The 12590-nt window shown below is 41.8% G+C and overlaps 1 protein-coding gene across 1 annotated transcript in view; it reads right to left on the bottom strand.

Moving 5' to 3' along the window:
- Positions 1 to 12590, bottom strand: part of LOC124615303 (SUN domain-containing ossification factor) — a 56403-nt gene that overhangs the window by 21492 nt on the left and 22321 nt on the right. The window contains exon 3 of the mRNA XM_047143091.1: positions 723 to 942. Within this exon, the coding sequence (XP_046999047.1) occupies positions 723 to 928 (206 nt within the window). The 5' untranslated portion in view covers positions 929 to 942. The remainder of the gene's footprint in view (positions 1 to 722; positions 943 to 12590) is intronic.

Genomic DNA, 12590 nt, shown 5'->3' with positions numbered 1-12590 from the left:
TCTTCCTGACAGTGTTAACTGATCACTGATAAAAAACCCCACATTACAACCGTATAAGATAGGCTACATCAAAACACTCAGCAACCAGTTGCATAAAAGAAATTTCACTTCCTCAACCGATTTCAAGATTTAGTTCCCTTCTTTTGAAGGTTGTAACTATCGCATTATGAAACTAATTAAGGGAAGAAAATTTCTCTTGTGCAACTGGTTGCTGATTATTTCGATATATACAACTACAGTTGCTGAAGGTGGATAAAATACTAGTCCGTCCAAGATACTAACTCCAACTCTCTGGCTAGAAACTACCACGTTAAAATTGTTCTGTTTCACTGTAAAGCGGCAACCAATTACATCCTCTTCACTGGCGTAATGTATTAGAAATGAGTATAAAGATAATGGTGTGTGTAGCTTTATGCCTCCAATACCTGGTATTCTTGCCTGAAATCATACCAGTTATCTCACAAAGCCAATCAAAGCTTTCGTAAAAGCATTACAACAGTGCAAGGGGAAACTCAATCTCGTCATTCTCTGATATAACATCACATACTCCCAGTCACGCAGGTGGCGAGGACCGTTTAGAAGAACAGCAACAAAGGAAAACAAAACAAAAATAAACATCAATGTATGCTGAAAAAGGAGAGTTAGATCCCTTTACACCGATCAAATGCATGCTACTCAACACCGCAGAGATGTGCACCATCGTGGCGAGACTGGGGGCTTACCGGTGGTACACCGGAGGGAAGGCCCAGATGATGCAGATGACGGCGACGTAGAGGAGGGCCATCTGCAGCAGGCGGAAGGACGCGCGGCACCCCCAGTAGCAGGGCCCGTGGCCATCGCACGCGGCCGAGGACACAATGACGCACGCCGAGGCGGTCGCAGACGGGGAGCCGGCCAGCCGCCTGAAGCCGCACACCGGCGCCTCCATCAGCAGCAGCAGCTCTGTTCAACCAACACGCGCCGCCGCCTCAGCACTCGCGCACGTCCGCGCCCGGCACTTAAAGCTCTACTGCACAGGCGCGTGCACTGACAGGACAAACGCCGCAGCATGGTCTACAGGTGGCTCCTAACGCACGTGTACGCTGACTAACTCATTTGTCCCAACCAATACTACACATTCCTCGACAACTTTATGATATTGAAATTCGTAACTAGACTTGTGTGTGTGCTCTAGAATTTCAGTTCCCGAATTTGCCGGGGTGTTACACATTTCTCAGTTATCTCGACCCAAGACCTCATGTACCGTTCGTCAAACTTTTCTCGATCGCACTGCTTCCGAGATGTGAAACGGTAGACGTGTGAAAAGTTTGGGCCGCTGTGTGTTGTGTAAGGACACTGCAGGGCTGGATTTACGGACGATGGCGCTCTTATTGTCCAAAAAATTACTATTTCATATTACATAAAACGTACGTAGCGATGGAATTGAAAGAAACCTACGATTGACTCCCCATGTAACGGGTGATCAAAAAGTCAGCATAAATTTGAAAACTGAATAAATCACGGAATAATGTAGATAGAGAGGTACAAATTGACACACATGCTTGGAATGATATGGAGTTTTATTAGAACCAAACAAATACCAAAGTTCAAACAATGTCCGACAGATGGTGCTTCTCATCTGATCAGAATAGCAATAATTAGCATAACAAAGTAAGACAAAGCAAAGATGATGTTCTTTACAGGAAATGCTCAATATGTCCACCATCATTCCTCAACAATAGCTGTAGTCGAGGAATAATGTTGTGAACAGCACTGTAAAGCATGTCCGGAGTTATGGTGAGGCACTGGCGTCGGATGTAGTCTTTCAGCATCCCTAGAGATATCGGTCCATCACGATACACTCGCGACTTGAGGTAACCCCAAAGACAATAATCGCACGGACTGAGGTCTGGGGACGTGGGAGGCCAAGCATGACGAAAGTGGCGGCTGAGCACACGATCACCAAACGACGCGCGCGAGAGATCTTTCACGCGTCTAGCAATATAGTTTTTTTTGTGCTAATAAAACCCCATGTCATTCCAAGCGTGTGTGTCAATTTTTACCTCTATCTTCACTACTCCGTGGTTTATTAAGTTTTCAGATTTATACTGACTTTTTGATCACCTGGTATATTCGTCAAAGTTTTAGCTTGAATCCCATCTTCCTTTTTGTTTACTAGTTCGTTTCCTATTAGTGAAACACATGGCTTTCTCATACCGCTAATCGTGTAGGACAGACTACTTTTTGAAAGGCAGTAATAGGTAAGATACACGGTGATGACAGCTGACAAGTAAATCAGTCACAACTTTACACGAATCGATGCGCCAGACAATAATACAGCAGTTGCGACCAACGACTTAACCTTCGGACGGACGCGCCTATGTATAAAGTGCGTCACTAACAAATGTCTTGTACAATTTCATTGTCAGTTTACAAGTGCGAGCCCATACTGCTTCAGCTAACACGGTGATAGGTTGGGTTGTCACGTGTCCAAGTGGGCAGCAGTAATATAAAATAAACAGCAAGCTAGGGGAGAAAATTTTACGATTTGAGCAAAAAGAAAAAATGAGACCCAGATTTCGAGCTACCGGTACAGTTCCACCGTCAGGCAGTTGTCTAAGAGCTAATTAGCAATCGAACAAGCGGATGCCTGGGATCTGATGCAACTGCACTGTTTAATGCTTTGAGTGCGTCATTACTGTACACTTGTACGTGGCAACAGAGTGATATAATGAAAGTTTATTTCATTATTGGTTAATTAAACAGTGATGTTGCCCATATATGTTTACCTTGGTACGTAACAAAGACAGCTATTCTTTACATGTGTATAAAGTACGCCATGCGCTCTGCTCGTGTCTTAAAAAATGGCGCACCCCCTCGAAGATTAACAACCGCCCTCAAATTGATTTCAACAACTACCCAACGACAGTGCTACTTACTTGTCTTCCATGCATTCAAATTAAATGCATTCTTTCAGTGCCCAAGGACTATTGAAACGCGCACATGGATGTCTCCGGCGTTCTATGCCGCAGACTGTCTTGCCTATGCGCATATATCGGCCTTCAACTACCGCCTACTGCAGTAGGTGCACGGTATCACATTACATTCAGTAATTCTCTCTGCTCCCTCGTCTTCTCAGTACCCCATTTTCCACTCTATCTACCCACCTTAAAGTCTCTACGCATTTTACTTCCCACCGCTGATGTGGACAGTGAGATTCCTTTCTCGCACAGTCTCAGGAAGCACACGCGATAAGCCAGCAGCTACTTCCTCATTTATTCTGCTAGCAACACAGCACACTGAAATGGAACGTTTCGACAACGGTTACAACAACACGATTATTACACATTTTTTCATATGTGAGGTTGGCAGGAGTGGTCCGAAGGCGCCCTACTCTTAACTATTACGAACGAGGGAGCCTAGCGCTCAACGAGAATTTACACTGCGAGGAGACTATTTCAATGACGGTATTGTCATCTTCAACACGGTAACTGGCTAGTCGATGGTGGTCGCTGCAAATGCTGCGTTGGGATCACGAATCAGGAATTTATACACCCCCGAAAAACGTGATATTGAAGTCTAAGCAGAAAGAAGTATCCCCGGCATTAATGATAATACCAAATATTGGTGTGGCCACTATGTTCACTCAACATGAACTCAACGTGCAAGCTAGTTATAAGACCTGTTGTGGGAGGGAGTGTACCGGAAGGGATCTTGGGTAATACTGTCGTGCTTTATGCTGTGACGTTTATCCTGTCAGTGCACAATGAAAAGGATGGCAAACACTGTAATTTTCAAGAGCTGTAGTTTCTGTTCCAGTGTCACTGATCATTGATTTTTTTTTTATTGTGGTGGTGGTGGGGGGGGGGGGGATGGGTTACTGTACTCTTTCTAAATATATTTTCATCCTGCAAAACCTGACGGTAATAAGATACTGTTACTGTTTGGTCTTAACTGTTACTTCAGAATAACCGAAACAGGACCCTGATAATACACAGACGATGCAGTCTTTCCCGCAAACTAATGTACACCTTGATCCACTTCGACCACAAAAACTATCCTTACTGTTGATTGCAGCCTTAATTCTCATAGTTGAAATTGTCAACACAGGTAGTATTTGTAGTGTAAGCTGGATCTAAGTAGCCACTAATCACAGAACATTATGATGCTGGTACACGCCGTTTTTTCCCCCACAATCTGCGGATGCTTTAATTTTTTCGTGTGTGTTTTAACTTGCGGATTCCCGTCTACACTCCGCTATCTGTAACTTCACGCATCTGTCAGTGTGGAAAGTGCAACTCGAGCGCGTACATCCATGTGTATGTCCACATTTGCAGTACGCACAAACTTGTATGACATGGGGTACTACACGGTCTCACGTGAGTTCCTCTCCGCTCACAGATCGATTGCCGAGATGGCTCCCGACACGCCCTTTCATTTCTTCCGTCATTTCTGGTATATTCAGTACGATGCACAAGAAAGGCTAACGAAACTGACAGGTTTTCGCTCACGGACGATGCCACCATTGCAGACTCGTCATTAGCCTGAAAACTTGGAAGTTAAAAAGGGTTTGGTATTGTGTGTGTGTGTGTGTGTGTGTGTGTGTGTGTGTGTGTGTGTGTGTGTGCGCGTGTGTGTGCGCGCGCGCGTAACTGTGAGGCCACTGTCGCCCAAGATCAGGTCGCAAACGCTTTTCTAATTCTTCTCTCGGCCGAATTTGAACTGAACTCTGCCAATTGCCTTAACATTTATTTAAAAATAATCGCACTACTATAATTTTTAATTATTTATGCACTTTCAAGCACAAACCAAGAATTGTATATGCACCCTAACTCTAGTGCGTATTTTGATTTGTAAGATAACGATGTAGTTAGAACAAAATTAACACCTCCACTGCTAGCTGCGGGCATTTAAAAAAATGTCTATCGCGGAAAACTCCACACACACACACACACACACACACACACACACACACACACACACGCGCATCCTAACGGTTCACGCTAATGAAATGGATTCAGTGTTTCTAGACTTTCGGAAATTTTCCGATTCAGCACCACACTAACGGTTAGTAATCAAGTACTTTCGCGCAAGATAATCTGGACTCGGAATCTCTTCACAGGCATGGGTTTTACAGATGATCCAGCATCCAAAATAACTTGCAAAGACCCAAGCAGTACTGTTCGTGTAGCGAGGTGTCACAGAGCCCTTGTTTATGTTACATATTAATGATTTAGAGAGAAGTATAAATTCGAATTTCAGTTTCCGCACTATTCACCAAAGTTGCGCTAATACCCAATCAGATCATGGTCAAATATCAGCTTGATAACTCGTTTTAAAAGTAGAAATACGTAAACGCTTTGATCCTAACAAACGCAGAACTGAAATAATCCTTTAACTATGTGAAACAGTCACACTCAGCAACGTTCATGTCACATTGTCATATTTCGTAAATATATCCGAGAGTAATAATACTCGGGAATATTAAGTGCAACAATTACAGTCTCTTTTGTACATGAAGCACACGACAGGAATCGTTCCACTGATAGGGTACCAGAAATCTTACGATGCTTTTATCTAGGAAACTTTAAAAGTCATTGAGTGAAAAAGGGTCATCAGCAAAAAAAGGCGCACAGCTAGTTGTTGCCGTCGACTTGCAAGCAGCATATTGAAGAAATACAAATTACTTACGTACTGTGTATCGTACAGCGAAATACGTGCTGCACAAAGCAATATACAAGGGTGAAGTATTACTGGCCGTCAGCAGCAAGCAACCACGTAAACGCGAGCAGTTGGCTGTGTAAGTTGACAGTCCAGCCGCTCAAGGTCAGCGTGTGCCCGGCCTTACATGCAAGCACCAGACCACTGCACTTTGCGCCACAGAGTTGAGCTGTTTCATATACGAAACGCATGTGTAAATGAAAATAAGAACTTGCAACGCATCCTCCTCAAGAAGTGCTCGCAACAGTTGTGAACGCGTGTGTGAGCAACGGGTATCAGACATGATCCAGCTCCACAGCGTGGCAGCTTTCAGAATGACTGTTTCTTGTTTATAATTATACCAAGCGTAAATTTCAGGTACTGTTGTGCGGAGGGGAGGAGGTAACTTTGGCCAGCCAATGTTCTGGGACTGCAGCGAATTCCAAGACATCTGTGGACATGCACCTTTTCCGTTACATGCAGAACGAATACGCTCTATTCAAACAAGAATACCAATGATATACTCCATTTCTGGGCTAAGATTTTATGGCATCTAATAGTTCGTTAAAAATTCGGTTTAATTTCCGTAACTGGTGTATCGTATTTCAGTTCCTTTTCCGTAAGATTATCTTATTTCAGATTTGTTCTCTTTATGCAATTAAAAACCTCCTAATAAGATACTTTGTTCTCGTTTGATATCTGTTCGCATTTTTGCTCGCATATCTTGACTGTATTTGGTGTATAGCATCTCGTGAATGTCCAGCCACGCCGTTGGAATCTGTGACACGAATTGTATGCTCAATTTTCTTCAAACTAAGTTTTCGAATAAAAGACACACTTAAGAGTCGCCCCGTGCCAAGAGAGAGACGCATTTGTCGTGCGGATGATTCCGAGATTTTGCAGTCCGACGTGTATTCACATGAACCCTCTTTTACCCTGAGAACACACTGCTGACAGTGTTTACGTTCCATTATTAACAAGAGCTGAACCTGACTGTCGGCATCCCTGCGAGAGAGGTTCCACAGTCGCGATCTACCGTCTTTGATGAAGCAAGCACAAGTTTATGAAATGCTAAGCTCCTTCAGCTGTTTGCCGTTACCAATCCTTGCTAACCTGCTACAACGCTGGAGGAGTACGAACAGCTTAAGGAATGCTAGGGATGTAAAGGCATTAATATCCGTTCTACAAACGGCAATGGAAGTGTGAAGCCTGAACTACTGTTCAGTACATGCGACGGACGAGACCGCTGCCAGCTCATCGCTATGTTGATAAGACTGTGCTGTCTGTGCTAACATCGCCCTTGCAACATGTCCCAGTCAGTATTTTTCAATAGGGCAATGCCCTGTTAATACATATCTCGCACAAATCTGAAAACTTCTCGAGTTGCGCAAATATTTGTTTCTTAGGTCCTGTTGCCGTCCATGTATAACAGCCGATCATCTGCCCACACGTGAAGAAAGTACGATGAACCGTGTACCAAGCGACATGGAGCATATGCAGTTATTTTCAGGAGCTGGACCCATTCTCTCCAGGTATGGGGTTCAAATACCAGTCCGGTCATCCTGATAAAGGTTTAGCAAGGCTTCCCTGAATCACCCATCGTGCAACGCCTGGATGGTGTTTCTTAACACGCCATGGCCGATTTCCGTCGCAGCCTTCTCTAATTGAGCCAATGTAGCAGCACATGTTTTGTATCCCAGTGTCTTATCGTAAGCCTTATGCCACTTGTGTTCTCGTTTGCCGCAGGAATTAAAACCTGATGACATAAGCTTGTAAAACAGCCAAAGTCTCCGAGGGGAGTTTTAGGGAAGCCCGATTCTTCCGAAAGTACAGCGAGAACTTATTGCCTGTACGTCATCGACGACGGACGACTACTTCTCTGCATCCATTTAGCGCATTCTCATGCACGTGAGCGTATCTCGACGCCCGGCAGGGCTTCGCGGGTCACGCCAGCCCGCACGCGAAACCAAAGCCTGTTACTGCATTCCGGCAGCTTCTAGCACCTCCTAACAAGTGGAAACTGCCTTGTGCAAGGTCAGCCAAGCTGTCGCCTTCGTAAAAATAAAGCAACTAATACATCAGTACCCGGGCTGTGCTAGGTTCTGATCCATCCTACATCTAAGCTAATGACGAAATGACATTATCAAACGGAAGTATGCGATCTTATAAATGTTTATACAATAATTTATTACGTCTAGATCGTATAATAATTAAAATTTTCACATTACCGATTTCGGCAATTTATTGCCGTCTTCAGATGTTATTAATTCAGTAGAAGGTTCGTTATGATATATAAAAATACAAGTTATGCACTCTGAACATCACGAAGTCGCATAAAAAGTCACTGAATTACACGTCGTGTCGTCACATCGTGGAAGTACATAAACCGACTCACAGCTACTCATCAGCTAATCCAAAAAACACTTCGTGAATGCAGCAAACGTTATGAAACATTTATGGTCTCCATGCCAGACTGTAAGGAGCAGTCAAATGAAAACGAGACAGATGGAAAACATTAAATATATTTTTTATTATTTCAAAAATAATCGTAACCATTAACACAGTCATCGCACTGTGAGACAAGGCGCTAAATGCCTTCGTGGAAAAATGTTTGGACTGCCTATGGAACGGTAGTTGCACCCTGACGTACACCTCTTCGTCCGAAACAAATCGATGGCCAAGAACGCCTTTCTCCAGGACTACAAGAATACGAAAATCGTCTGGGGAGACATCGGCACTGTATGGAGGACATGTACGGACTTCCCAGAGAAGCTTCTGCAGAATACTCTAAACAATCTGGCAACATTTTGGCCGGCCCACATGTTGCCAAAGTTGTTCAGAGTACGCTGCAGAGGTTACACTGGAAAGCCCTTACACATTATCGATTCCGTTCCGACCTCTCCCCACGAGATTTCCTAATTGTTTTGGAGCCCTGAAGAAAAGCATTCGTGACCAGCGATTTGCTTCGGATGAAGAGGTGCACGTGTGGGTACAATCCTAGTTCGTAGGCAAGCGCAGAAATTTTTCCATTAAGGCATTGACCGTCTTGTCTCCTAGGGGGATGAATGTTAACAGTTCTGGCGATTACTTTCGAAAAACGTTTACTTGCTTTTTCCATATGTCTCTCATTTGACTACTCCTTATACGTTTGCTAGTGAATACTTGTATGTAATGTACATACACAGTAACCAACTGCCACTATAGTTAGCGTTAACTCTATGAAGTTAACACGTAATGACCATTTGGCTAATACACTAACGTCTTGATTTTGTGGAAAACTGAACTTGTATGGGGGCAACAATCAAGCTCCGTTGGTCTGCTTTGAAGTTATTGGAATCATCGAAAGTCCATGCCAGTAACTTCGACGCTTAACCCAATTGATATTTGTACTGAATCTACCTAGGGCAGTCTTTCTGAAATATGAGAAGTGTTGTTAAGAGTTAGCTTGTACGTCACCAAGGGGGACCCCGCTGGATGGTTAACTGTACGTGAAAACTTAATGCTACATGTTTATTACAACTACTGCGCCAAAATGCGAAACATACTACGTTTTGATGTGAAGACCGCAATAATAAATAGAATGCCATGTGATGCTCGCAGAATACATGTGGTGTAAGTCTAGAAAAATAATTGTTTTTAGAAAAGAGGCGTAACGGATCTTTTCAGAGGAATAGCGAACGATGTCCCTAGCTGAGCTGTTTGTTGCCAAATGGCAGCACTTCACCTGGCAACTGAAACAGTTGTTAATTATTTCAGACTACAACTGAAGCAAGATCACACTCCGTTCTGTGTTTCGATGTTTTGCTGTATTACAGCGGATAATCATGACTATCGTCAGAAGTGTGTTAAAAAAGAAGCTAAAATAGCATTTTAAAAGAACTGTGAAACAAAATTAATTTTCTGCCATTTGTATGCCCTGTTATAAAACAACCTGTTTTGAAACCTACAGTAAAACATTTATTTTTCACTAATTTAGCTTCGTGTTTTAATATTTTTTGTATTACGTATTTTCGTTATAGGGCTGCGAGAGTAAATCGGAGAAACCAGTGAGTCGTCATTAAATCGCAGAGGAAGAAACGAACACGAAATACGGAGCTCGGGAAGACCAATAACAAGAAAAGTCTCCGAAATAATGGTCAAGATTACACACCAGAAAAGGAAAACTGACTATAGGAAAAGTTTTTATTCTGAGAATCTGCTCACGCCGATTAAAATGCTCCTCAAGATTAACTGAAGGGAAGTCCATGAAGTGTTTTAGTCTCTGAAAGCTACGTGACTATTCACAAAATATTTATCTTCTAGGACCATTGCAATCTTTCAATCATCAAAGAAATGGCCGGTAAATGGTTCTGTAAAAGAGAAATCAACGCCATTTAGGCGTTTCCTAAAGACGGCAAACCAAAGCAAGCAGGTTTACAAATAACTTTTTTTCTTAACACTTTCAGATATTTGATGGATGACAGTACCGTTGCGTAACAGTCACAAGTTTTTGCAATAGTTAACCCGCGTGGCAAGACCAGCCTAGACAAAAATTAATGATATTGATCACATAAAATAATTACCTGCGAATTAGTCATTACACAAGAAATAAAAATCACACAAGGAAATATTTAAACGCTGATTTATATATTTCCAAAATGTACAGTATGCACAGCTAGAAACACAATGAAGGACATAAAATAAGAGTAAAAGAGAAAAGCTATTACAATGGCTTTTCAACTAAATTTAATCTCTATTTAAAGCTACAATCAAAGGACACATGCAGCTTCTGTCATGAGATTAACAAGAAGATTTCAGTAAAACACAATGAAGCTAAACTGTTGTACATGAAAGAGGAAGAGAAGTGAACTTATAAGCTGCTCAGGCTACGGAGGATTTGAAATTTCATGCAGCAAATATTTCAGATGACATTTGATCTACGCAGGCAGTCCAGTTTCCGAAACTGTCCACATCATTAAAATCCAAGTGCAACCTGTATGTGACCAACTTTAGGACACATTCATTTAACAGAACAAATGATGTGGGGTGAAACGGAAGCAGGAAGAGATCAGAAGACCTTTCATCTTTCCTAGTGGAGTATATGAAGGAACATGCAAAACATTTCATTTCAAGCAAGTGGTTTTATATTCAGACAGCTGCAATCGACAGAATCTGAGCATAAAAATAACAGATCAAATTTCTTGTGTCAGGGCATTCTAACCTACTAAATGACCGACTAACTTTATAGAAGTAAAGAATTGGAAATCAGTCGCAATTATTCGCCAGCTGACTGGGTAACCAGTGTGAAATGAAGAAAAAGTAGTTCAACTGTAGCATCCTGACATATAACCACCAATAAATTGAAAAAAAACATTGTAAATCGAAAGAAAACTGTTAATAAATTCATTAGCTGGAAATTCAATGGCGGAAATAGGAAAAAGGGTGTGGATTTACACTAAAACCTGAATCCTGACAAAATTTGATGAAATTATTTTTTCAAACAAAAAAAAAAGGAATATCAGCAGGACACCCACCAGAAGAACATATTCCTTGCATTTCAAACACCAGTCAAACAAATTGCTCAGAATGGCGCTGATGCGGGAAAACAATGATAAATGTGTGTGAATATGTACATAAATTTTATCAGTAAAAGAACTGAGATGGCAACATTAAAAATGAATGTTACGTTTTGCATTAATTATTTTGTAATAATTTTTAGCAGACTACTGAAGCAAGTCCATAATTTTCGTGTAAAAATATTGTAGTCTTCAATGTTTGTTCTATGTATTCCATTCCGTATGGAGCAAGTGCAGCAGTTTCCTCTTTGCCAACAAGCTACTCTTAGGTTTGTAAAGTTTATGCTATTTTATTCTCATATATCTTTCACTTCTATGTATCTGAAACCGTTTCTTTGAACTTGCACCACTTGTATTCTGAATGCCTCGTATCTTTCTAACATTCTTCGATAATAACGGTAAGAGTTCAAGTCACTGAGTATTGCGTTCCAAAACACATTTCGATCATCAGGCTGCGGCTAACCTTAGCATTTTAAAGGGGAAACCAAAGCACCATACTGAACTGTTGAACTGTCCAGCGTTAGTTACAAGAACCTTCGCCAGAAAATCTTATTAAATAGTTTTCTTCTCATAGTGGTAGACGCGGGAGTACAAGCGATGGCACTGGATAACTTTCCAGTAATTGCAAGCACAGCCGGACACATTTCGGTTCCCAAATGAGCAGAAAAATTTATTTTACTCGAAACGGGTCGTAACATGGGTAACAAGCTACTGGAGAAATACACTGACATAAGAAAATTGTCGAAAATACCACTCATATTAACAATGCAACATCCTACGAGATACTTTTAGATTTACTCTCCTTTTGATCAATGTTCTTTCCATAACTTTTCCGTAAGTGGATTCCTCAAATGCAGCGTAATTCCGGATGGTCTGTTGAAAATCCTACGACAACCATACCCTCTTCACTGCACTCAAATAGTTCTGTAGATCTATGAAAAAAGTGGAAGGTAGAGTACCACATTAGGCGAGTAGGATGGATGTTCAAACAATTTGTACATCAAATCCTTGTTTCCACACTGCTACAGCATCTTTGTGAGAAACTCGATTAACACAAAGACGTACATTCAGATCGGAAACCTAATCAATAGGAGCAACCACTTCACTATAATCAGTCTCGAAGAATAGAATATCTTCTTTTGGTGCAGGTCTACTTGCATCAATCCCCATTATTGATTGGTTAGCAGCTTAGAGTAACTAGATTTCAACCATACTTGCGTGTTTCAGGGCAGGAATTGCGTTTTCGCGTTTTCGCATTTTCATATTCATTCTCTCTCTCTCTCTCTCTCTCTCTCTCTCTCTCTCTCTCTCTGTGTGTGTGTGTGTGTGTGTGTGTGTGTGTGTGTGTGTGTGTGT

The sequence above is a fragment of the Schistocerca americana genome, chromosome 5, assembly GCF_021461395.2.
Source record: "Schistocerca americana isolate TAMUIC-IGC-003095 chromosome 5, iqSchAmer2.1, whole genome shotgun sequence".
Classification (NCBI taxonomy): Eukaryota; Metazoa; Arthropoda; class Insecta; order Orthoptera; family Acrididae; genus Schistocerca; species Schistocerca americana.
This window is presented reverse-complemented; position numbering and strand designations above follow the sequence as displayed.